The sequence below is a fragment of the Opisthocomus hoazin genome, chromosome 7, assembly GCF_030867145.1.
Source record: "Opisthocomus hoazin isolate bOpiHoa1 chromosome 7, bOpiHoa1.hap1, whole genome shotgun sequence".
NCBI lineage: Eukaryota > Metazoa > Chordata > Aves > Opisthocomiformes > Opisthocomidae > Opisthocomus > Opisthocomus hoazin.
The window spans coordinates 56,266,026-56,290,793 of NC_134420.1; the positions used below are offsets into that span (position 1 = coordinate 56,266,026).

The window sequence follows — 24,768 nt, forward strand, 5'->3', positions numbered from 1 at the left end:
TCCTGGAAAAACCATGTAGGGCTCATTTTTTCCATCACTGATGTGGCTATGTGCAGGCTGACACGGAGGACAGTTTAACAGCATACAGCAGCACCTGCGGGCCCAAGGAGTAACCGGTGCCACCAAAAACAGAGAGGGGAGGAGAAGGCAGGGGTTCTGGCACACAAAACACAGCCCATGGGAATTCTCAAGGAAACACGATTCATAGCTCACCCTTAAGTAAGTGCAGCAGGAGGTTAAATCCCTGCAGGACATCAATCTTAGGGCCCAGCCAAACCCCATCTCCCCAACAGCACAGTGTGCTTTACCAGCTGGCTGGACAGCCCTAACAGAAGAGAAAGTACAACCTCCTCCTCCTGTCCACACTTTTGACTTGTCTGCAGAAATACCATTGCCTTATCCACAGAGCTCTCTGAACAGACACACTCTTGGCCAGGAGAGTACCGTCGGAGGAGACTGGTCTTGCATTGTGAAAAGAGCAATAAAAGGGGAGGGGGGTCACACTATTCAGTCCCATGTGAAACCCGTCTAAGACAAACATGATGGCATGTTTAATAACAACAACCTGAAAAAGCAGACTGTAAGCAGCTATAGAAAGAAGGATGCAGTGTCTCAAGTCTGGAAACCTCAGACTAGGCTACTCGACCAGCATGCCAACAGCTAAATCTGAGCATCTTAATTTCCTAAAGTGTCTGTTCTCCACCAAATTGAGTGGAAAGCCCAGCCGTTTGGTGGCTTCACTGGTCAGGCCACTTCTACCAAGGCTGGGGGCTGAAGAACCAGAAGTCTTTGTTCATGGGTCACAGACCTACTTTCTCATTTTCTTGGAGCAGTTCTAGAGAGTTGTTTGCTTCTCCTGAAATTTTGCAGGCCAGCGTTCCCGCACTTGGCCTCGCCTCTTTCTCTCTGCGTGTGTGCCTGTTTCAGTGTAATTTTTCTTGAGCGTGTGATTCAGAATTAATGCATTTACAGTGTAGTGGAGGGAACTGACGTGTCCTTGAGATACTGTAAATGAGCAGCAGCAGTTCCTTTTAGTTTGAAACAGCTATAAAGATCTTTATCGGCTTTCTGAGTGGCTTGTAAATCACCACAAGCATAGTGAATGGCGTATTACCTACCTCACTTCTGCTGTGAGCTGAGTGATGAGAATGTAAGAGAGCAACTGTGTGACATAAGTTCATTCACTTCCTGCAAAGCAAATCAGAGCCAGGCTTGGGTGCCCTTGTGATTTGCTGAAATAAGAACATTCCATCTGGAAAACACAAGCCCAACCAACGAACAGCCAAACCCTGTTAGGCATGGATCATTGAGTATGGTGTGGGTGGAAAAGCCTTTCTCGTACTGAAGTCACAAGCTATGTAGTGCAAGTGGGAGTGAGAACTAGCTACTCGTTAATGATTTGTGTGTGAGGAAACCAGTTCAGCCTAAATTATCCTTTGTTAACACTGCTTGTTCAGGAGAAAAGTTTATTCTGCAGAGCTAAGCCAAATTCTGGCCAGAGCCTCATGTTCACTGCACAGACCCCTGCCTTTGTTGGTCCATGTTTTGCCTCCAAGACCCAGGGCAACTGGGAGATGAGAGTGGCACAGCATCAGGCTGGGAGGAGAGCTCATCTCCTGGGATCCTCTGGGAACGCCTCCAAGGCTGCAGCATGCAGCCTGAACGCCCTCCCATACACCCTCCCAATGCGTGCTGGGTAAAGCATGGCTGGTGCTTGAGGGAACTGGGCAAGTAAGCCATCCCCACCACCAGAAGCTATGACCTGCTCCAACCTTCAGTGGAGTTGCAGGGGAAAGCAATGCCTCAGATACATCAAGCTCCTGGTACAGATAAAGCAGTATTACACACAATATTAATTTGAGCCTTATCATAGATACACGCAGCAGGAAATCAAGGTAAAATACACACATGCATCTCCAAGCATGGGCAAGCTTGCAACATAAAAAATGTGAAAGAAAACTAGCCTCTTGAGAATTAATTGTATTTTGCTTTGAAGTTTTCTCTGCTACTTTACATATGTTACTAGTGTTTATGACCCACATATTTACCAATACCATTGATCCTCATTCAGCTTGCTTTCCAGACAGGTTACATGATTCTGCATGAATGCTTGCAGTGATCTTATATGATTACCACTAAACCAGACAATGATCAAAATAAACTATAATTCACTTACAATTTTTGTTAGCAATGTATTTTTTATTTTAAAAAAGCTTTAAAAAAGTCCCTACTGGCATATTCAATGTAAATTGCTCACAAGTTGTAAAACAGTACAAGAATTAAAAGCTCATTTTCTGCTACAAATGAAGTGACGGTTACAGGTTACAGGAGCAGGATGAGAGACATTGAAACCATTCATTTTAAATTACAGTATTCCTCTTCTGAAAAGAGTGAGGACTACAAAATATAACACGTTTACTAATCTGGACAGCCTGCAAGTAAGAGTCATGGAAATGACCATTTAATCAGAAGCAGAAGTTTTGTGGAGCATCCATCAAGCTGGGCAGTGACTCCTTCTCCCTGCACCTGTACTGGTTTCAGGGGAAACTGTTGGTATAAGGTGGTGTTACAGGTGCTATACCTTAAGTTGTACTTATAAATGTCCAGTGCATCTCATTAGGTAACAGGTTAGCTGGGGCAGCGTGATTTTTTTGAAAACTGATGCTGCATTCAAACACATGGATGATGTCCTCCCATTTTTACTGGAGTGACAGAAAGCACTTTTCTGTCTTTCAAAGGCCCAAGCAAAGCCAAAACACTTCGTTCAGCAAGAGAGAGACTTGTCTCAGAGATCCTTCACAGTGAGAACGTTCCTTGGCACTTTTACATTACCTTGGTTTGCCCTTCCCTTGCCTCTGGCCATGCCTGTCTCTTCCTTGGCCCATCCGCCAGCCAGCCATTGTGTCTGTATCCTGGTAAGGATCAACTGTACTTAATCCTGCCAGTGAGATACAGGGATGCTGGAGATCAAGGAGTGAATTCTTCCCTTTCCAGATGTTGCGTGGGACGTCTTCATTCCAGAGCTACTTATAGGCTACATGGGCACTTATCTTTCTAAGGAGATAATCTCCTTTTTAATATTTTGGGTTTCTAGTTGATTATTTTCGTCCATAGCAATGACATCATAGCCAAAGCATTGAAGGTTAACTAATGAGCAAGCTCTTTTTTATTAACTTTCTGGTTCAATTGTAATTTTATCCCTCAACAATTCTCTTTTTTCATCTATGGGATTGACTTTACACTGGTGTGAACTGAATGCTGTCACACCACCGTAACTCACACTGAATCAGACTGGGTAATTCTAAGTGAGCACAACCCTGAGGAATGGCAGAGGGATACGCTAGAGCTTGCTGCAAGTAGTATGCATGTGGTAGGCAGCAGCTTGCTCCCGTCAGTTTAAATTTTCTGTAGATGTATAAACACAATGAGAAATTTTATACACATTATGAAGTAAATCTCCACTTGACATCATTAAGAAGTCAATTAAGATAGCTCTCCTCCACCTGAGGACATGTCTCTACGAGCTTTGTGCCTTCCTCACTGACCTAGGGTGCCGACTTGGGCTGGCAGATATTTCCAACCGCTGTAGGAGCCCTGGAACCTCTGTGGAGCAGCAGCTGTTGTTCTGGAAGCAGCCAGTTTTTCTGTCCCCTTCCCCTACCTGAATGCCATCAGATGTCAGAGTCCAAAGGAATATTTTTAAATGATGAGCTAGATTCATATTTTCTTTGGGATACTGATTTGAATAGCAAATCTGTGTAAGCTTGGCAGGTCTTCTGCCTCTTTGCATTTCATGTAATTACAAAATGAGTTTATTGACAAAAATGTTTCTTAAAAACAGTGATTTCTTATGAATGCTGGAGTACTCTGGTGCTGGACTTTGGAATTGTGTTTGCATTATGTGTAGACAGCCAGGAAACACCATAGGTGTTGAGAATTTTGTCAAAACTAACCTTTGTAGCTATGATTTCACATGTTGAATACAGAACATTTGCAGCAAGTTGCTGATGAACAATCTCCAGACTAAGGTCTAAGTCTTGAAAAACACATGCACATGGATTACTCTGAACACTGCAGAATGTCAAGGAAGTCACTATAATCCCTTATAGGTTACAGAGAGGAATAATTTGTATGAATGATGCATGAGTCATGACTCTGCAAAGACTTGGTTGTAGCTTGATGTTTTAACAATACATAGAGTCAAGTGCCTGCGTTGGCCTTTGAAGAACAGGGGTGAAGAATCATTCATGGAAACACATCAATGAATGGCTTTGAATACCAGAGGAATTTCTGAAGTGTCAAAGGATATCTCAGGAAATCTTAAAGTACCCAAAGACAGTGCCCACAGAGAAAGAGATACTGCAATCATACTACTGTTTATTTACTGGAAAAAATCTTTCAGCTCTACTGTAAAAATAATACATATCTGTTTACATTTATACCACTGACACTGAGATTCAAGACTTAAAATAAAACTGGGCTAAATCCAGAGCTGATGTAAGGTGGCCAGCAATCACTGACTTCAGCACATTGCAACCTCTCCGACTGGGCCAAATACTCTGTTTGCAAACTGGGAAAACCTCATCCAAGGTGTGAAGAGCCTAAGGATGTATAGCATGAGCACGTCCTGATCAGGCTTCTTAAAAAGCCTTGAGACTATCAAGCCAGCATGATATAAACACAATTTCAGGAGATAAGTGATTGATCGGGACATAAAAGAGCATCTATCGCCTTCAAAACTGGGGGGGGTGGGGGTGGTGTGGGGTTTTTTTTTAATCCTCTTCGTGAAACCAGGGTCTGCCAGCAGGCTGGGCAATCCCTTCAGCTGTTCAGACCTAACACTGTGCTGCAAGGCCGCCTACCGACATTGCAGAGGGAGGGGGGTACAAAAGCAGCAGACGGGCCAAGAGCAGTGCCTGCATTTCCAGTGAAACACCACACGAAGAGCTTGGTGTACAGACGGTGGCTGCAGAGGAAACTGGCAGGGAAAGAACAGATCTGCCTTGGCCATGAGAAAAGCAACTGAGGTCGGTCAGAGCCCGGAAGAGACACATAGCCAACAACTGATCTTCATAAAGCAGTGAAGAATGTTACCTAGTGCCAGAGGAGAAGTGGAGCTCACTCAGCATGTGCTTGCAGTGCACGACCATAATGAGATCACTTATCCAGGACAAACTCAAAAGACAGAATGAGTGACTTCTGGGATACAGGAATGAATTGAAAAATACATTAAATATTTCAGGAATTTTTGGCTACTGAAGTGTTTTCTAAAGATCCCTTTGCTATCCAGCTACATTGCTCAATTCTTACATGAAGGTTACTGCATCATTATTCACTTGCTGGTGTAAAAGTGTATCTATCTGCCGCGTACCCAAACTCTCCCTCAGGTGACTTCACTACTATTAGGTGAGTGACACAGGGGGATTAGTATGGTTGATGGAAACCTCTAGAGGATCTCAGAATTTTGAGCTAAGAACTGGAATAGGTGATATTTCCACCTCTGATGAGCACATTTATAAATGTCAGATGCGCTTTGCGCTGAAACAGGTGAGCAAAGAGGCAGCTGCAGGATCAGAGACATCCCGCACAAGCACCTCTGGACCATTACACTCCCTACTGCACCAACCCTTCTGCAGAGGTCATCTTTCTGGGCAGGCTTTCTATGGAATCCCCGAAAGTCTAGTTATGACCATCAGCCTCAGTCTTCATGCATGGCACCTCTTTGGGGTTGAGCTATTCTGAATTGGTTCAAAGACATAAAACAACAAAATGTAACGCGTGTAAATCACTTGTCTGCACTCCTGTCAGATGAGGAAGCACAATTTGCTTGTGCGGTGTTACCTTGTTATCTTCCAACTCTTTGACTTCCAAGTGAGAGCCACACTACCACAACTAGTTGTAGCTTCTGTAAGTGCTCCTTGTATATAGATACCTGCACAGTGGTTTACGTACAGGCAGGGAAGATCCTGAGGCTACTTTTTATCTTCTCATTAAAGAGCAGCAGTCATGGAAATTAACACCAGTGGAGGGTTTTGTCCATCCAGGATAGAGATATATTTTAAGAATAGTGCCTGTCCGGCTTGAATAACATTAGGGCATACTTTTATTCTTTCTTTTTTTTTTTTAACATCTTTGTGTTATGAAATTTTCATTAGGTTCTAATAAAGCTACATGCTCAGAAGATATTTAGTAGCGTATTCTGTGAATAAGCCAGACTGGAGAACTTGAATGACCACAAACTCTACTGATTCTATTGCTCTGCTTGCTGCAAACAGAGAAATATGAATGTGTAAGTTCTGCTGATGCTGATACCATATCTATGAGACAATGAAAGTTGACTCTTCTAAAAACTGAGCCAAAAAAAAGGTAAATATGAGTACAGGCCCCCAACTTGAAAAGGAGAAAGCTCTATGTGAATGGCCCTGGGCACTACACTCAGTGATGGTGTGTGGCTGGTTACTCAAAGAAGCTAAGTTATTCTCAACAAAGTTATTGCTGTCAGAGAAGCACAAGCTGAAAAGCTATGGGATCCAGCAAACTCTTAGGTGAAACAACATTTTGTTGTCTGTGTCAAAAAAAGTCAATCCCCTAAAAATATCTCAAAGTCAAATATGCTAGAAGATAGGACTCATTCAGGTCTACAGCGCTGGATCATTCAACTTTTGCCATTTTTCACCCTCTGGGACCTAATCCGACTAGCATGAATCACTTGGTTCATTTATCAGAATCGATTCTCCTTCCCAATCGTTGTGACCTGTATCAAAGATTACTGCCATTTCTGCTTTTGTTTACTTTTATTCCAGTTATTGCCCTGGCAATAGGTGCTGTACAAACACATAGTGAGAGGCAATCTTTCTCCCAAGGACTTTGGTTTAAGCAGACATGACAGCCGACAGGCAGGAGAGACAAAGAGCTCTGTCTCTCTGCAGCTTGGCTGGGGGAAGGCTCTGCCACCCTGAGCGAGGAGCGTGTCAGAGCAGGGCTGGAGAGAAGCCACACAGACCCAGACCAGGGTCAGTGCCCTCACCTGGTGCTGCCCAGAATATTGTCTTGTCTATTAACCATATGGTAAAACTCTTTGTGGTAGAAAATCCTCTGCAACAGGTTAGAATAAAGAGTCATTTTCTGAGCAGACCTGGAATTCTGTCTGCATTTAGGGAGGCCTGACCTCAAAGGAGAGCATGAATGTATACAGCAGTTGCAAGTTTGCATTTTTAACTTTCATGCTGTAAAAACCTGACATGCATTGTCCTTTTTTTAATTTGGTGAGAATTGCTGTAACGTACAAGCCTGCGATGGTCTATTGGAAGCAGACCCCTGACTAGGAAATGGAGACTTTAGATGTTATAAACTTCTAGTAATCTATTATTTTGAGATTGGCATATATTTTGGCAAAGTTAAAGTTGGCTGGAGTGATAGTAAGTGATGAAAGATGTTATGGCAGTTGAGAAGTGGCTGAATTCCTTTGTTTCCAGACTTTTCACTGTTTTTTAAGGCACAGAATGTTTATATAGAAAGCGTAATATTGTTCTATGAGTGTTTGCTGGACCCTGCAAAAACCAAGCATTCAAGCTTTACTCTTTTAACAAAGTGTTTTGTTGTGGAATTCCTCTGGATTTTGATGTTTCTAAGTTAGGGTTAAACCAGGTTGGTATGTGGGGGCCATGGGAGAACAGCCCAGAAGTGAGAAACTGTCTGATGTCTAACAGGGCATGCTTCCTCTCCAGAAGGTGATGTGATGGCAGGAAGAGAGAGGACTCTTCAACTGGACATGAAGAAGCCACAACATAGGGGCACAAAAGGAGGAAAAGGGGGCTTTTAGGCACTGGGAAAAGATGTTAAAAGACCCTGCCTGTCCGCCCCGTGTCTGCTCTCTGGGACGCCAGAGCCTGCTTGTTTCCCTCGTCTCGCTTCTGTCACCTGGGACACATGAGCACTTTTAGCCCCATCGTTATAAACTAGCATTCCTCCTTCCTGGTCATCTCTATTTTCCCCTCCAGGACTGTGGTATATGATGAGCCGTGATACACTCAGGAAACACATTCTCATTTCTGATACTTCTCTGCCCATTTCCTCTACATTTACCTCCTCCAAGCCAACTACTCACAAAACTCATTGGCTTCCTGCCCTCAGTTTCGCCCACTAAACCCTGGAGCCAGGCTCCAGCCTTTTTGTTCTTACAATAAAGGACAGCCTGTGTACAGAGTTCCAAGCCACAGGATCCCAGGACATTGTAGCAGCACGGAGAAAACTTTAAACCATTAAGAAGTGCAAGCTGCTAAAGCGCATTCAACTCAGCATTTTGTTGCCGTGAGCCATTGCATCAGGGCTTCCTTCAAGCTGAGTACAAGTAAAAAGAGCAGTCTCTACTAAAGTTAGGGAAAACCAACTCCAGACCAACTCACAAAGCTATTTAGGAATGAGAGAGTCAGTTTTCTGATTGTGCCATGCAGTCTGTGTTGTGATAACTCTCCGCGTCTGCCTTCTCCCATTTAATACTTCACTTTAATGAAGACCTCACATAATGCTTCTACTCTGCTTCAGCCTGCTCGCATTGTAATCTTCATAAACTCCTTTTCCCAAGTAGCATTAAGCACTTCCAGTCCTCAAAAGCATGAAGCAAAGGTTATCTCTCCTGCCCTAGAGATGCTGGATAGCAAATGAGCCAATAAGGAAAAAGCAGGGGGAAGAAGCGAAAGAGCTTGCTTCAGAGAAATTTAAGGCCAAGGCATCTGAACCCTCATCCTGACTAAAATAAAAGACCAAACTGCCAGTGGCTTCAAGAAGGCAAGCATTATACCTCCCAGCTATACTTTTTTTTTTTTGTTTTCAAACTCCTAAACATATATATAGATCTAGCTTAGCACTGTGAGGCCTCATCTGGAATACTTTTCACAGTTTTGGGCACTGCACTTCAAGAAAGATGTGAACCAACTGGAGAGAATCCAGACAAGAGCAACAAGAATGATCAAAGGTCCAGAAAATGTGATGTATGAGGAAAGACCAAAAGAATTGGGTTTGTTTAGACTAGAGAGAAACAGTCTGAGGGGAGACATGACAACAGTCTTCAGACATGTTAAAGAATGCTGCAAAGAGGGAAGATAAACCGTTCTCTATTTCTACTGGAAGTAGGCTGAAAAGCAATGGATTTAAATTACAACAGCGGAGAGTCAGATTAGACTGTAGGAGAAACTTTCTATTGGTTACAGCAGTTATACCTGAGAAGACATTGCCTATGGAAACTGTGGGATCCCATCGTTTGAGGTCTGGGTACTGGTATAGTGGGGTCTGCTCTGTGGCAGAGACACAAACAATAAGACTGGTCCAAGTCCTCATCAGCGTATTTTCCCCAGGGTTAGGAATGCAGGAGAGAGACTGCACGTGAACAGAACAATCCATTTTTTTCTGAAGGAATTTGGACGGGTCTGAGCTGAGTGGTCCTTGAACAGGTGAATAGTTGCAGCCTTAAGTACAGTTTGTATCACTGCCTTATAACCATTACAAACTGTTTGCAACTGCCACACTCAGGAAAACAGGGAAAAATAAAGTTCTGATTCTCATCTGCTCTAAAGTCCCTGGACACTATTCTGGAAGTGGAGGCCTGTGTCAAAGAGTCTGGGTGTAAATAAGCATAACACCCTAAACATTGTCAAACAAACCAACCAGTGATAGATTTCTATAAACTCTGTTATATAGAAAGATTTAATACAGGAAGGAACCCAAACGTGTGACACTGTTAAAAAGTAGAAGATTACATAGTACGACATCTATTTTGGAATGAATTTACAATGAATTTTAACTACAAAATAGAATCAAAATAAAAACAGGTGAAACTAAGACAAATGCAGGGTGAATTGGTACAAAGTGCCTGACCGAGAATTTCAGAGTTAATTGGGAGTGTAAGTTAGCACTTCTGAGATCCGTTGTTTCAATAGGTGGCTTTTGTTTCTGTTGCTACTTGTTTGTCTGCTTTCCATTTATAATGAAAAAATAAAAAGGCAAGATTTCAAAAGCCAGCTTTTTCCTCAGTTTCTCTGGTGCTTTTTGCTAAGCAGCCTTGGAGCTACAAAGGTTCACAGTCTTTCAGACATAGACTCATACCCTAGAAGTGTTTACAATGGAAAGAAGAGTCCTTAAAATATATGACCACATAGAGAATCAAATGGGATCTGCTGACGACACATCTTTAGATGTCTGCATCCTGGTAGGGACTGTGCATGAAGAGGCCTCACTCCTCAGACAGGGATAGGTCACCGGGTCTGTGGAAATACTGGTTTGGTTTAGAGCTGCTATACGTACTGGCTTCTGAGGAGAGAGTTCTGCAGAGGAGGAACCGTCTTTTTTGTTTTAATGTTTCCAGGGCACGAACTCAAGGTTTAGAAGGAGTACTGTGACACATATATCCTCAGCCGGATGACAGAGCTTCCTCTGAAGTTGATGACGGTGTTAACGGTGATCATTTCCAAGTCCAATTGAATAGTACGGGGCCCCTTCACGGGGCGGGTCATCACCAGAGTAGCGCTGATCGGTCCCGTTTGCTGTGCACAAATGCAAGAGGAAACAGGTGAGATTTTAAAAAACGGGTCCTGAAAACTATCCATCTCAGGTGAGACCACATTATGGCCATGGTCTTTGAGCAGCCAAATTAACACTGGTTTCTGCTACATTGTTAGAAACTACTGCAATTTGTGGGGGAGAGAGCTTCGTTTCAGCATTTGGCTCTGTTTCAGTGTTTTGTATGAACTATCACCTTCTACAGTTCGTAAAGCCTTTGGGAGCTCTGCACATAAGACAAGATATTGAACATAGAAATTTGCTATTGTCCAAATGGAAAAAGATGAAAACATGGTTCTAGGGTATGCACAAGCAGTGACACCTTTTTTTTTTTTGTGCATGAGATACCGTTTTGTTTGATGGAAAGAGCACTGTTACTTTGAAGCAGCAAACACCAAGAAGGGGTTATGTTAACAGAGCTTGGAGAACAGATGTTCCTACGTGAACAGGATCAGGGTTTCCTGTGTAATTGCACAAGTTAACATTTCAAGAAATAGAAGAAAACTGGCAGACTTGAGCAACCAGCCTTTGCGTCTGGCAGATCGACCAAGATGAGGGAGAAGGGTTGGGAGGATCAGTAATGACTTCACAAAAGCAAAGATCTTGTGAGATCTACATGATTTTTCTTGGACTGCTTGCCATTTCAGAAATTTGAAACTATGTCTTTTTTTTAACAGTGAGAATCTGAGGCTCTCAGGAGAAATGCGTACTGGAATCTACTGAAATCCCTCATGCTACCAGTTTCTGTGAGGCATGGGAACCATCAAGAGCCACTGAACATCACTTAATGTGAGTATCAAAGCCAGGTTTTGCCCAGGGTTAAAAGTCAGCCTGCTGAATGCCACCTTCCTTGGGGGCTCTTCTTCATTCTGTGAAGACACTTCCCATCACCCCCGCGTGTCAGAGGTGCAGTGAAGATGACTTGGGAACAGAGATGTCTTCTGAGCAAAATTCATATTAAAAAAACTCAAAGTTGTTGTGTTTTCCCTGACAGTGTCTACATAAAATGTGTGTTCTCAGTGGATAAAATACATAACAAATAACAGCAAAAAACCCAGCAAGTCAATTCTTGGGATAAAAGGGGGGCTTTTTTTGCTCACTTTTTTGGTTTTCAGGTTTTTCATTTTCCAGTGAAGAGTTTAAGAAAACAAACGGGAACACTGACTCTTTCAGTGACAACTACTAACTGTCTATCACATAAAAAAAGGTTTGGCACAACAGTTTCTCCTGAGCATGGGAGACATGAGCTATTCTTTGACGGGTACAGCCCTGGACCTTCCTGATCCTAACGTCTCATAAAATAAGCATGTTTGCTTTGGGTAGGTTGCCTTCCTGAAAGCGCCAGCAGCCCCTGCAGATCAGCACACCTCTCTGCCTATCTGCATGTAAAAATGTCTCATACCGAAGGTTTAAATGATGCTCATTAAAAATTGAGTTCTGCTGTCGGAAGGATATTCAGCTAACAGGAAGATACTCTCAGTTGTATCTCAACAAGCTCCAGACTTACCCGCATGTAGAATTCCCTGCCCTCGTTCCCTGATTTGATTTGGAAGATGTAATAGGCTCCAGGGTATCGAGTTGTTGCTTGCATCTGAAAGATGTCAGAAGGTACAGACCGCCCAGACACCATATCCATCACTCTGTACAAGATGGTGAATGGCTGATCTCTGCAACCGGCGTTTTCAGCTGGACACATGCAGCGGCTAATTGTCAGAGATAGGATTGTCATCAGGGGTTACAAATTGCTGTAATTTTTGATTCATTATATGCAAATACAGGTGCATAAATAAATAAACAAATAATGTTGTTGACCAGCTAAAAGAATCAGTGAAACTTGTAATGAATTTTCTCACTTTTAGTATTCTCTGTGCTGCTATTGTGGCCTACCTCTATCCCTGCCTTCCTTTTCTTGTCTTCTAGGCCAAAATATCTTGGCATCCTTTGTCTCCGTAGATCACTCGAAAATCTGTACTTTCTTTAAAGTGGCTCTACAGGTGTAGAACACTCTGTCCATGTTTGTTCTGGTAGTAATTTAAATTAAACTATCCCCAAAACAATGTTAATTGTTGGATCATTTAACTGATGGTGCTACATAAATATTGCATTATTTGTTTAACAATCTTTTATATACTACATGAAAACATACGGGGAGACATCCTGGATCAAATCAAAGCTCTAGCATTGAATGCAGAGCCCTGTGGAAGAGCAGGATAGCAAACCAAGTGTATGACACTTCCACCAACAGCCTCCAAATGTTTGTGACTCCGGAAATTCTTGAAACAAAGATGTCTTCTGTGTACTTGTCAGCCCTTAATGCATTTGTTATCCATCAGCTTGTCTAGTTTTGGCAACCACAGCCCGCTGCGGCCAGGAGCTCCGCAGCCCCCTTCACCTCCACAGCCCCCTTCACTGCTCTCTGCGCTGCCCCATCTGATGCTCCCAGCTCCTCTGTTGAAAGGAGAGCGGCCAGTCAATCACTGCTTACCCTCCTCACCCAACTCAGGGTTTCGTATTTGACCCTGTTCATGGCAGAGGAGTCCTAACTTAGTTGTTTCTCACAGGGAAGCTATTCCATATTTTTGATCCTCATTGCTTTTTATGAAACTCTGCCCATTTATATTTCTTTTGAGAGGAGGGGAAGGACCTGCACAGTCTTGAAGATACGGATACACAATGGCACGTGCTCTAAGGATATTCTCTGCCTATTAACACCTCAAATTCAGATTGCTTTTCTGACCTCTAGTGAGTACTGCAGATCATGGAACTACATGTAACAACCCTCAAATCTCGGTTTGGATGGATTACGGTTGGATCAGTGCTCTTTACTTCATTTGTGAATTTGGGATTGTCTTTTTGCTTTACATTCATCTACACTGAATTTCATCTGCCATTTTTATTGCACAGTCATTGAGGCTCCTTCTGCAATTCCTTAATGCCCACCCTTTTCTCTCCTGTCATCACATACTGTTACAGACTTTGCTCATCTATGGTTTATCCTTTTTCCCAGGTTGATTACAAGTATGTTGGATGAAGTAGGTCCTGCTCAGATCTCTGCAGAATTTGCCTGTGAAAGGTGATGATTTAGTACTACACTCTATTTATTTTTTATCTTTCAACTTCTTATTCTTCTGTGCCATGGACTTCTCTCTTACTTATGGCTTCTTAATTTCCATAATAACCTTATGTGAGTTTCTTTTCAGAAGCCTTTGGAAACCCAAGCAGACTGCATCAGCTGAAACGTCCTAGCCACACATTGCTGACTTCTTCAGAGAACTCAAATAAAGTTGTAAGCCAGGATGTCCTTTTATAAAAGCCATGTTGGGGAATTTACTGGAAAAGAGTTGGGTCTTTTTGCCTATTTTTTCTATAACCTCCAATACTGACACCAATTTCAGACAGTTCATCTGGCATGTCCGCCATAAAAAGGCGCTTGGCACTACAAACACCCAATTCCTTCCACAGAAAACACAGATGCAAGGAATTCGTTTGGCTTTTATACTGACCACTTCTAGACATGTGCCACAAATTAAATGCAGTCACATCCAGATATGAGCCAAAGCCACCAAACACAAAGCTCAGAAATCAAGAGTTCTGGTGCAAGCTGATCTACGAGGACTCTAGAGTTGGGTTCTGGGGAATTTAGATACAGAGGCTTCAGATATTTCAGCTTCCAGTTTCAGACTCTACCACCTCTGAAGGCAGGTAAACTCAGAAATGGAAGAAGAGAACATGTCCACTCCTCAGCTGCCCTAATTCAGAAAGCAATGTAAAGACATGAATAAATTATAATGGAAAGAAGCTGACTCTTCATCTCTTGCCTTTCTATAAATACATTAGGCTATCAGGCAATCCCAAGTAATCGGGTTTAGTGCACACTATATGAAATACTATGGGCTGCAACATATACAGCTCTGTCTGAAGCTGAAATATATGGAGCTCCAGGCAAGTACCTACAAAAATGTCAAAGAAACAGGCAATTTTTAGGAAAGTGGGATTTCTTTTTTTGCTTGCTCAGATAATTCCAAATTTAGACAGTAACAGTGCTAACAGCCCCGTCCAGTCATACCCAATTTGTGGCCAAGGCAAGTCAGTCTGTGGGCTTCCCAGCACTTCTAACCTTTAAGCAGTAAGAAACTACTTGTGTCCTGCTACAACTATCATCTAATGTTTAGAAGTACTTCCCAGACATAAGCCCATTAGTAATTACAGGAAGTACTCATACTGATAAACAGGCTGCATTTGAGCATATATGAAGTCAGTTAGTAATGTGAGTAAACGTCTCATTACATTACAAACCTTGCTGTTTTCTCTACTCATAAGTGATTTTCCAGTCTAACTTCCTATGCATCTGAGTATCATCATATCATATCATATCATATCATATCATATCATATCATATCGTATCATATCCCACCTGGTGACCTGGTAAGGAATTGCGATTTATTATTTTTATGAAGCTTACCAATGGTAAATGCAGCAACAGCATATACGTATTGCTGTCTAGACACACTTCATGACTGTGTTGTAAAAATACAGCCTATTTGGTTCACTCCAGACACACTTCATACAGATAGAATTTGCTTTTGTGGCTATGGGTATGTTACTCACTTCTCATTGATCTGGATGTAAGGATCCTCACATCTTACTGGGTCTAAACATTTATATTCTCCTGGGATATTGAAACATGTTTGCTGTGGAGTGCAGGTGAAGTTTCTGTTTTCACATTCATTGATATCTAAAACACAAGAAAGAAGAGAAAGGCTAAAGCAGGGAAATATGTACAAGACACTACTCTTACAAACCGGTTTCCATCTTAAGAAATTATCCCAAAATTCATAACACTCTTGCACCATGAGAAGTGGCCTTTTGATAACTGGCCTCTCTTTTGAGATCAGTTTTTACTCCATTCATTCCTGCTTATTGGAGTGCTCCCATATGCTAAGTGCTGCAAAAATAGAAAAGAAGTAGGCTGCTCAAGCTGTCTGACCTTAGAGAATGGGAAAACTAAAGAGAGACATGCAGCAGAGAGAAGAGCATCTGAGGGCTTTCCTGTGTAGCTGTTTCCTAGTGAGTAAAGTCTTACTTACACCAACAGACCAATTGACCTCAGTGGGACTATTCACGTGATGACATTCTTAAAAGAATTACATAATTGGCCCCTATGAGTATTTCACTGCACATTGCCAAGGCCAAGCATCTCAATTCTTGAAAACCTCTTTCCAGACATAGGACTTATTTTCTGGTCCCCTCGGGTTTTAATCAGCACAGGAATGTTCTTACCTTGGCAGCTTCTGCTATCATCAAGCAAGTTATAGCCCGAAGGACAGATACAGTAGTAAGAACCAGGCCCATTCACACATTCGTGCTGGCAGAGGAACTCTGAGAAGCTGCATTCGTCCATGTCTGCAGTGGTAAAAGAAAGTTTAGTCTCTTTGGCTTTACAGTCAAAACAGCAGTCCCACAGGCAGGTGGCCATCCAAACTATGTGCCCATCGTCCCAGCTGGAGGTTGGCACCCTCCAGCTCCCTAGAGCTCTGCAGCAACCTAGCAAAATGCTATACAACAAGTTCTTGGTTAAATATTTTTCTCCTAGGGAAACCAAAGCTGCTGCTGAACACAATGCATGGCCTTTGTTTATTTATTTTTATTTTCGAATACCTGTCACCCGTTGGCCACGTTTTCAGTTCTGTTTTACGTCAGAGATTGAGCTACTCCAACAACAAAGCTGCAACTGTAATTTGAAAGGAGAGACTTGGCGGTGGTTTTCTTTTCTTTTTTTTGTTTTTTCCTTTTTTCTGGAGAGTGAACTTCCCTTTCCCAGGGCCACATGGGTCCCAGCAGAACTCCTGCAGCCAGCCCCGGCTGTTTTATGTTTCTTAGCCTCTAGCCAGTTACTTCCAAGGCATTCCAGCAAGACTACAGAGCTCATCCCAGCTTGGGTCAGACCTACTGGAAGGCCCAGCCATCTCCCAGATGATACCCAGGAAGCTAAGCAGTCTGACAAATCACTGATTGAAAGCAGAAATTGTGCTCTTTTCCCCTTGCACTCATGAATTGACCAGTCATTGTATTCTGCAGAACTGTGCTCAAGTGAGAAAGACGAACTTCAGAGCTGCGCAGGGAGGCATGGCTGATGGTGGGGAAAACACATGCAAAGGCGCTGGACTGAGGGAGGCTGAAGTTAATCATTTCCTTATTTCCCTGTTCAGGGGAAGAAAGAAACAAAGGCCAGAGCCCCAGCCAGGAACTCCCAAGCTCTTATTCCCAGTTCTGACCTGTTGATTCTACCAGGCAAATCACTTTTACTCTTCAGACTGAATTTCCCTTTCTTTGAAATTGGGCTCAGTCCATTTATCCACTTTTGGTGTTTTGTGCAGATGGATTGGGCAGTATTTGAAGTCCACATATTTTAAAGTGGTTATATGGTTGCAACCACGTTATCAAAAGGGAGATGAGAGGAACTCTACACATACATAGTCCTGTTAATGTGTGACTTGCCCCCGTGAGTTCGCTGAAAAAAACACCTTCCTGACAAAACATGGACCGAGGGCTGACTCTGTAAAGCGACTGAGATATCACCCATCCCCTAGAAGTCTCCTACCCCAGCGCTCCAGCACATCGGATTCATATAACCTGTGCTCAGCTGCTGTAAAGTGCTGGAGGGACTTAAAGCCCCGAAGGTCCTACATTTCTGCAGCTGAGCCCACATAGGACAGACACATCTTTGCTGTGCCTAAACACTGGCATTCTGCTGACAACCCACAGAGGACATGATGTTAGGCATTTCAGAGCACATCTAACGCATATGCAAGAGCTCTGTGATTAGGAAATAATGCCGATGTTGGGAAAGCCAGGTTGAACTCTCTGCCTCTCTCCTTGAATTAGGGCAGGGATGCCTCCCATCTGCAAGGTAAGCTGGCTGTTAGGCCATGGACTAATCCAGTAGCTGTTGAAGTACACCTGGATCTTGGGTGTCTCATAGGAGTGTTCTAACCAGGCATTCCCTTTGCGAGGCTCAGTGATGTCTAGTGATTGCTTGTGAAGCGAAAAAATCTCATCCAGCAAAATTTAACCTTCTTTGACAAGCATTTTCTTGCACAGAACTGTCAAGGAAAGGTTTTGTGCTCTAAATCTGGGTGGCGAAAAGTCTCTTTTGCTGGCTTAACTCTCAGACATGAATGAGGCTCAGGCACCACCTCTTCTGTCACCATTTTGTAGTGGCAATGTGTATGTGGCATTGCATTGAACTTAACTGGTTCAGTCCCCAGCCTAGCTCAGGAACACATAGAAAGGTGCAAGAGACTAACTTAGAAGAAGAAGTTCCATTAGAAAGCAGAAAACTTAAGCTGGGTATTGCAGCTCTAAATGTTAAATGCACAAGACCCTTTAGAGATCTAAGTCTTTGTTCCTTCCCTTGTAATAAGGAGGTTTGCAGGGAAGAACAGCTTTGGAAACACTAATCTATACGCATACTGCATATCACATGTCTCCTCTCTCAGAAACAGCATGTTACATCTGTTTACTGTAAATTAAAAACCAAGTATTTTCCAGTGTGTTTTTCCTTCCAAGACCTATTGGCTGGAATCTCTAATTTTATCAGGCTGTGGGAGCATTAAGCACAGAAATAAGTTTTGCTTTCAATTAAAATCAAGCAGTAAAACAAAAACAAAAACAAAGGAGGAAAAAGTACAGTGACATAAGCACAGTTTCTTCTGCTATGTGCTGAACAGATCAGCAGTAGCTGTGCTAACAAACCATATATTGTTTCTGAAGTGTAGCCAGAGCCATATAGGGGAAACTGGGGAAGGTTTCAGGCACAAGTATGGGGTTGTAAGAGCAAGAGGGATACATGCATTCAACAGACAACTGGAAAAGTGCTTTATAGAAAGTATTTCTTTAATCGTGGAAGAATGTTCTAGGGCAGTCCCTGCTTTATGTGCTCCAATAAAGCTCCCTGTTCCGCATTTAGAAAGTGTTTTCTTATGTTTCGTTGTTATCTCAGAGCTTTTTAATAGTTAACTTCTTTCTTTCAAACCAGTTGCAGCCCTGCTCCATTGTGCTTTTCTGGGTATTTGCTGTGTGCTGTAACTGGAAAGAAGATCATACAAGTTGCAGCTATCCTGCTGCTAACCATGGACCAAGGCAAAAAACTTTTTAAAAAGCATATACAAAACAATACATTGGAAGAAGAAAACTTAACAGAATTAAAGAAACCAAAGCAATAAATAACTAAAAAGACAGTTACCACTGCAGTTAACTCCATCAGCTTCCAGTTCGTAGCCAGGTTCACAGCGGCAGAGGAAAGAGCCGTAGGTATTGACGCAGGTCTGAGTGCAAGGGTTTTCGCTTGTACATTCATTCACATCTACGGGAAACCAATGCCCAATGCATCAGTGACTTCTCCCCAAACTCTATTTTCAATTCATTACTGTAAAGCATTTCAAAGAGATTAGCTGTACAGTCAGAATGATTTGTTCTGAAAAAAATATAACTAAGTCAGTATTGTTTATTGGTATTCAGGCTGATGCCTGACAGTAGCATGTTGGAAACACAACATGCATGGAAATGAAGCATTTTGGGAATGTCTTAAATCAAAAAAATAACATGGAAGATGGGGATGAAATATTTATTACAAATGCTTCTGGTTTTACCCTGCAATTTTAAAACCATTGAACTGATTCTGTCAGAACAGACCTGAGACAAAATGCAGCAGGATGTACCTGAGGAAGATAATGCAATGAGGAACGGTCCTTACAGAAACCTAGGGCTGTGACAAAACCAAAATTTTTTTCCTTTTAGGACATCAGCAACTTCTGGGAAGTCCTCACATCAATAGCAGACCATGTCCTGCAGAATGTGGGAAGATGCTCCTTGCCTAGCTAGGGAGATGCTTTATGAAGAGGTTGTGTTGACTTTGATTCAGGTAGCACATCACAGCAAAAGGCGGTCTAATGGTCAGGACCCAAGTCTGGAGCTTGGAACACTCAGATCTAATTTGCTGATCTGACAGAATTTTTCTGTCTCAGGTGGGTCACACAGCCTCAGATTTTAAAAGTAACTTCAGTACCTAAACTCTCTGTAATTTAAGTGAATTGAGTAAATCTGTATTTTAAGGGGCTTGGGCCTCTGTGCATATTTCTCCTGATACACTGGTCGTGTTGCACTTCTACCCCTCTGAGGTACTGTGAAGCTGCAGAAATATGTCAGGCTGACAAACCTATGAACATTTTCAAAAGCAATGTTGGGCAAGTTACTTGCATGTTAAAAATTAAAACAAATTTTAGGGGTTAGGACAACAGATTTCAGTGATGATTTCCCACACACAGTACCTTGGCATGATCTTCCATCATCATTAAGGGTAAAGCCTGGGTTGCACGTACAGGAGTAGGAACCGGGCACATTGGCACACAGCTGCTGACAGTAGCCGTAGCGACATTCATCGATATCTACAGATGGGAAAGATGGAAACTAGAGTGGTCTGCATTTTCACTTGCAGCTACAAAGCAGCAAACACATTCAAATAAATGCTTCCTCAAAGAATCTTTGAAAGAATGATGCCTGCACTCATTTTGTGGAGGACCTGCAGCTTCTGTTGTGTTTACTAGAAATTGTGTGCGCTCCATACTGAAAGACGGCTCACATCATTTCCAAAAATCTCAGAAAGCTGCAGTATCTGACTTAGGTCTTCTACTGTCTTTGTACTCTTCCCAGCAGATCTGCTGAGTCTAATTCTACTTCCTGTTCAATCAGTCTTGTATGAGACTGGTTTGATGCAGTTCTACAGGTGTGAAGTGAAGTTTGTGTGGCTGAAAACCAAGTGTATTATCTCCAGCCAGTTTGCCAGAAGGAGCAAAGCAAGAAGGCACAGGCTTTGGCAAAATGACCCTCACCGTAGGTTCCAATGTATGTGAAAATCAAAATGACAGTATTCTCCCTACAGTTCACATGTATACATATGTATCTGCATGAATTCCAGCAGTTCATGATTTGTTAACTAAATTGGCTGCTGCCTGTTTTAGTGTTAAATATTAAGAATGTGTTGGGAAACTATTCTTGAACGACTCGAACATTTACATGATGTGGTAATGCCATAAAAACAACAATGTTGTGAATCTTTTGTGTAAGTAGCTACATCCTGCAATTCAAGTTTATATTGTTGGCCTCATTGGGGTGGTTTTACCATAGAAAGTCTCAGGAAACCATTCTGAAAATGTCAAAAGTCTTGAAAATACTCTGTGTAAATTAGCAAGGACACTGACACGCAGTTTTACCCTTACTAGCTTTTATTTCCCACTGCCTTCTAAATAGCAAGATAACCCGAAGGGCAGGGTCAGCTATGGTATGCACGCCAGCAGTAGGCTTGGCCCAAATCCTGCAAAAAATGACATCGGTTTTAAGCAATTTAATATCTCATTTCTCTGACACAATACATTAAATACATGCTTTGGTTTTTGCAGGACTGTTATCTCAAGAGTGCTACATTTTGAGGATAAGGACTTTTACAAAGCTTCTTGTGGGTGGGTCATGTAGACACTGTTCTACTGGCTCCTTCTGTATCCTTCTGAGATAATTACAATAGGCAGAAGTGTAGCTTTCTATAACTGTGGTTTACTAAGAGTGCACCAAAAAAGACTGTCTCTAAAAATCCAGCCCAGCCATCTGATTACATGAAATGGTGCTTTACTGCTTTACACCAGCAAAAATCAATTCTCCAAGGCCAGTGGAAAGTATGGAAAACTGAGACTTTTTTGACATTTGTGGAAAAGTATAGTGAATCTAAATGCAATTTGCATTTAGCTTTTTGTGTTGCCTTGTAATAATCCACCCCATGATGATTAAAGTGGGCAACATTGGGATGTTACTGGCTGTTTTAAATGGCATAAGCAGATACTCAAATCAGTTCAGCGATGCAGCCACTTCAGTTCTCTGGTATATCCATCAAGCAGTAAAGTACTTCTTTAGATCTGTGTCCAAATCCTGAATGCGGCACATAACCCTTTAGTTTGGGCTGCACCTCGGAGAAGTAAATGGGTCACACAACAGACAACGTAGAGCAGAATCCACCTCTCTGCCCGCCCTCATCCCCACCCCATCACATATGCCTGTATAACCCCTGGCACGAGCTTTTTTCCCAAGAGAAGGGGAATTACCAGACATCATGGAGTAAGGGGCTTGCAGACTTCCTATCCCAGGGGAATACAAGACCATGACTCCCCAAGGCAGCTATGGCTGCGCAGAGCCCACTTGGACGAGGCTCAGCTCTGTCCCTGCCAGGTGAGTTACACAGCAGCTGTTTGCAGTAGTTAGGAAAGCAGCCGTGAGTCAGTCCTTCACTGGAATTGGTACTTGGGAGGAGAAAGTCGGAAAATAACTGGAGGAGTTCCAGGAATGGATGGGCAGGGAAAGCCCGTTCTCCTTCCAGCGGAGGTGTTGTGACAGGATGGTCCAGCTCCGCAGAGCTGGCAGGCAATCAGCCCATGCCAAGGGGAAAAAAAAAAAAAGAGTAAACTTTAAAAAAACCCACTTGTATCCTATCTCCTAGGTCCTATCTGTGTACCTAAAATTAATATCTACTTCATTATCCCATGCGCATGTCAAGTCCGGGGAATGGGCTGGAGGACAGGGGAGCTGGAGGGTTTTCCCACATTGTTTGTTGAGGGATGTTTTTTCAACAGGGCTCAGCTAAAAGGATGAACAGGACATTGCTGCAAGGAAAATAACAACATCGAAATAAAACTGCATGGAAGCTACCGAAATGGCACCCCGTTCAAAGGCAATTTTTTTCTCACCCCCAATCAAAAGGGTTGGTTGAATCTAAGGATTTACCGGCCTATTTCTTGGCATGAAATACTGATACTTCCGGGTCCAAACTGTCACGGTGTGGAAAGGACAGGTCTGTTTGAGAACAGATCTTTTTGCATACATGGCTGTGATTGACCTTGTATGAAAGAGAATCCACCAAACTGGGAATATTAAAATCCCACGTGTAACATGGATGCTAGTCATATGGCATTTACATCTACATTCTTGTTCCGTGAGAGAGTCTCTCTGCCAAGCATACTGTTGGCACTGTCAAAGATGAAAGACATGAGTTTCCACGTAGCTGAAGGTTTAACCATGTACTTGACAAAGATGCCCAGACATTATTTCAGCTATTCATAGATACGCATAAACAGATGCACAAATCTCACATCACACGAGGTTTTTACCTAAACACTGGCCTTCTAACAGCCAGTAGCCTTCAGTGCAGGAACAGGTATAGCCCCCCTCAGTATTTATGCAGATCTGGGTGGGGTTACACTGGTGAGAATCTGAAGCACATTCGTCCACATCTGCAACACAGAAATACAGCAAGAAAATATTACAAATGGCAACAACAAAAGATTGTTCACACTGTACAGGGACGTGCATTCACCATGTGTACATCGGGTCTGTGCAAGGAACCAAAGTGCAGTGGAGTAGAGAAAATGACCATAACCTAAAGTAAAAGTCATAAGAATAAATGTCTGAGGGCACTGAGAACTGAGGGTGCTCATCAAATCCCTCCCATTTGCAGATGACCCAGTGGTTCTCAGAGCTCCTCAAGAAAGGGATTGCATTACCTTGAGATTTTTATTACTTCTACATTTGGTTTGTCACTGAACTTCAATTTCCATGCTACAGGGCAGTGTCAAGTCGTAGGGAAAGGCTGCTGAAAGGGCTACATAACTCCACTGCGGAGTAAGAAGAACTGGAGTTCGAGAGATGTACAAACACAATGCAGACATATAAAAAAAATTTACTTCCTACCCCCACAAATGCAGATTATCTCACTGTAATTTTTCTGACAGAAAGTTCAACGAAAATCAACCTTTACCTGACAAAAAACCCCGTATACTTCCCTGGAATCAATTTCCTGACAATAAAACTATTTTTTTTTAACTGTTCTTATTGTTTTTAATGTATTTGGCTCTTTATTACAACCCCTTAGGATGTTTTTGTTTGGGGATTTTTATTTTTTTTTTCTGCAAGGGGGGTGAATAGCATTCCTACATTTATATAAGCCAGGACACTGGAACCTAACTGATTAAAAATGCCTTTCAGAGTCATAAGTTCAATCGGAGTTCCTCCTTGCTCAGTCTCTTCCCTGATGTTTCTGGCATTGGGTTTGCCTCTAGATGTCAGAAATGGAAATATCAAAAGACAAATTGTGTCATTTTTTCAGCCAATTCAGATTTCTATGTTTTATTTATTGATACCTAAACTATTTTTTATTCCAGCATGCTGTGCGCTGGCCTTTGCTGAAGCACTATGTCATCCGAGCAATGCTACTCCCTTCATCCCTCCCTGATTCTTATTAACCCAGACTCTGTTGGGTCATGACTGAAAGTATCTCACAAACGCACTGGGCTGGAGCCGGCACCAGAGGGCAGGAATTATGTCTCCATATCTGCGTCTGAGGCACCTAGCACAGCCAGTCGGCTGTGAAATCCCAGCAGTCATGAAATAATAACTGATTCGATCTACCACAGCAGCATATCTAACATGTTTGGATATATAAATACATACAAACATATTATATATATGAAGAGAGTCTAGAGTCCTTATCTGGCCAACATCAGTACCATAGCAATTTCTGGTCAGTCAAAGCTGGTAAGATAACAAGAGTGGCACAATTAGAGGTAATTAAGTCTGTTGGAAATCAGTTCCCACGTATTTATGGGCCAGAGCAAAGCTTGGCAAAGTGGTGGGGGAAGTGGGAAAGGAGTAAGATAACAAGTCTAGACTATATAGGTACATAGATGTGTTGTTCAGTTCATCTATGGCTTCTGTGATTGGGCTAAAAATTCTGGATCCTCCCTTCATACAGCCTATCACACAGAATTGGCAGTATTTGAACACAGATTTTATCTAACCATAAATTAAATAAGGATGACATTAATGTTTTCTAAATGAAAAAGCTCTCTATTTGTCATGCTTGCTTATTGTTTTAGGAGTGAGACCTTGGGATCTGGCCAACCCTGCTGTTTCTAGCCTACCCTGAGCTTAAAAAGGAGATTGTCATTTTCCATGCTCCCTGCTTCCAGTAATGTTAATAGGTGAAGACCAGTAGTGGCAAAATGAGGGACAGGGTCTTGCCACCACGTACGGTAGCAATGCTGTTCAAAGACTACAGCCACTGTGGTGCATCTTTCTTGCAGAGGTACAACATGCACCCTTCACCAAAAGCAACGA

The 24,768-nt window shown here is 42.4% G+C and overlaps 1 protein-coding gene across 4 annotated transcripts in view; it reads right to left on the reverse strand.

The window, feature by feature from the left end:
• Positions 1 to 2,193: 2,193 nt before the first annotated feature.
• Positions 2,194 to 24,768, reverse strand: part of FBLN5 (fibulin 5) — a 69,820-nt gene continuing 47,245 nt past the window's right edge. For all 4 annotated transcript variants that reach the window (XM_075426187.1, XM_075426188.1, XM_075426189.1 and 1 more), the window contains 7 exons: positions 22,764 to 22,886; positions 19,884 to 20,000; positions 18,800 to 18,919; positions 15,835 to 15,957; positions 15,163 to 15,289; positions 12,062 to 12,257; positions 2,194 to 10,538 (listed from right to left, as the gene is read on the reverse strand). In XM_075426187.1, the coding sequence (XP_075282302.1) occupies positions 10,377 to 10,538; positions 12,062 to 12,257; positions 15,163 to 15,289; positions 15,835 to 15,957; positions 18,800 to 18,919; positions 19,884 to 20,000; positions 22,764 to 22,886 (968 nt within the window). In that variant the 3' untranslated portion in view covers positions 2,194 to 10,376. The remainder of the gene's footprint in view (positions 10,539 to 12,061; positions 12,258 to 15,162; positions 15,290 to 15,834; positions 15,958 to 18,799; positions 18,920 to 19,883; positions 20,001 to 22,763; positions 22,887 to 24,768) is intronic.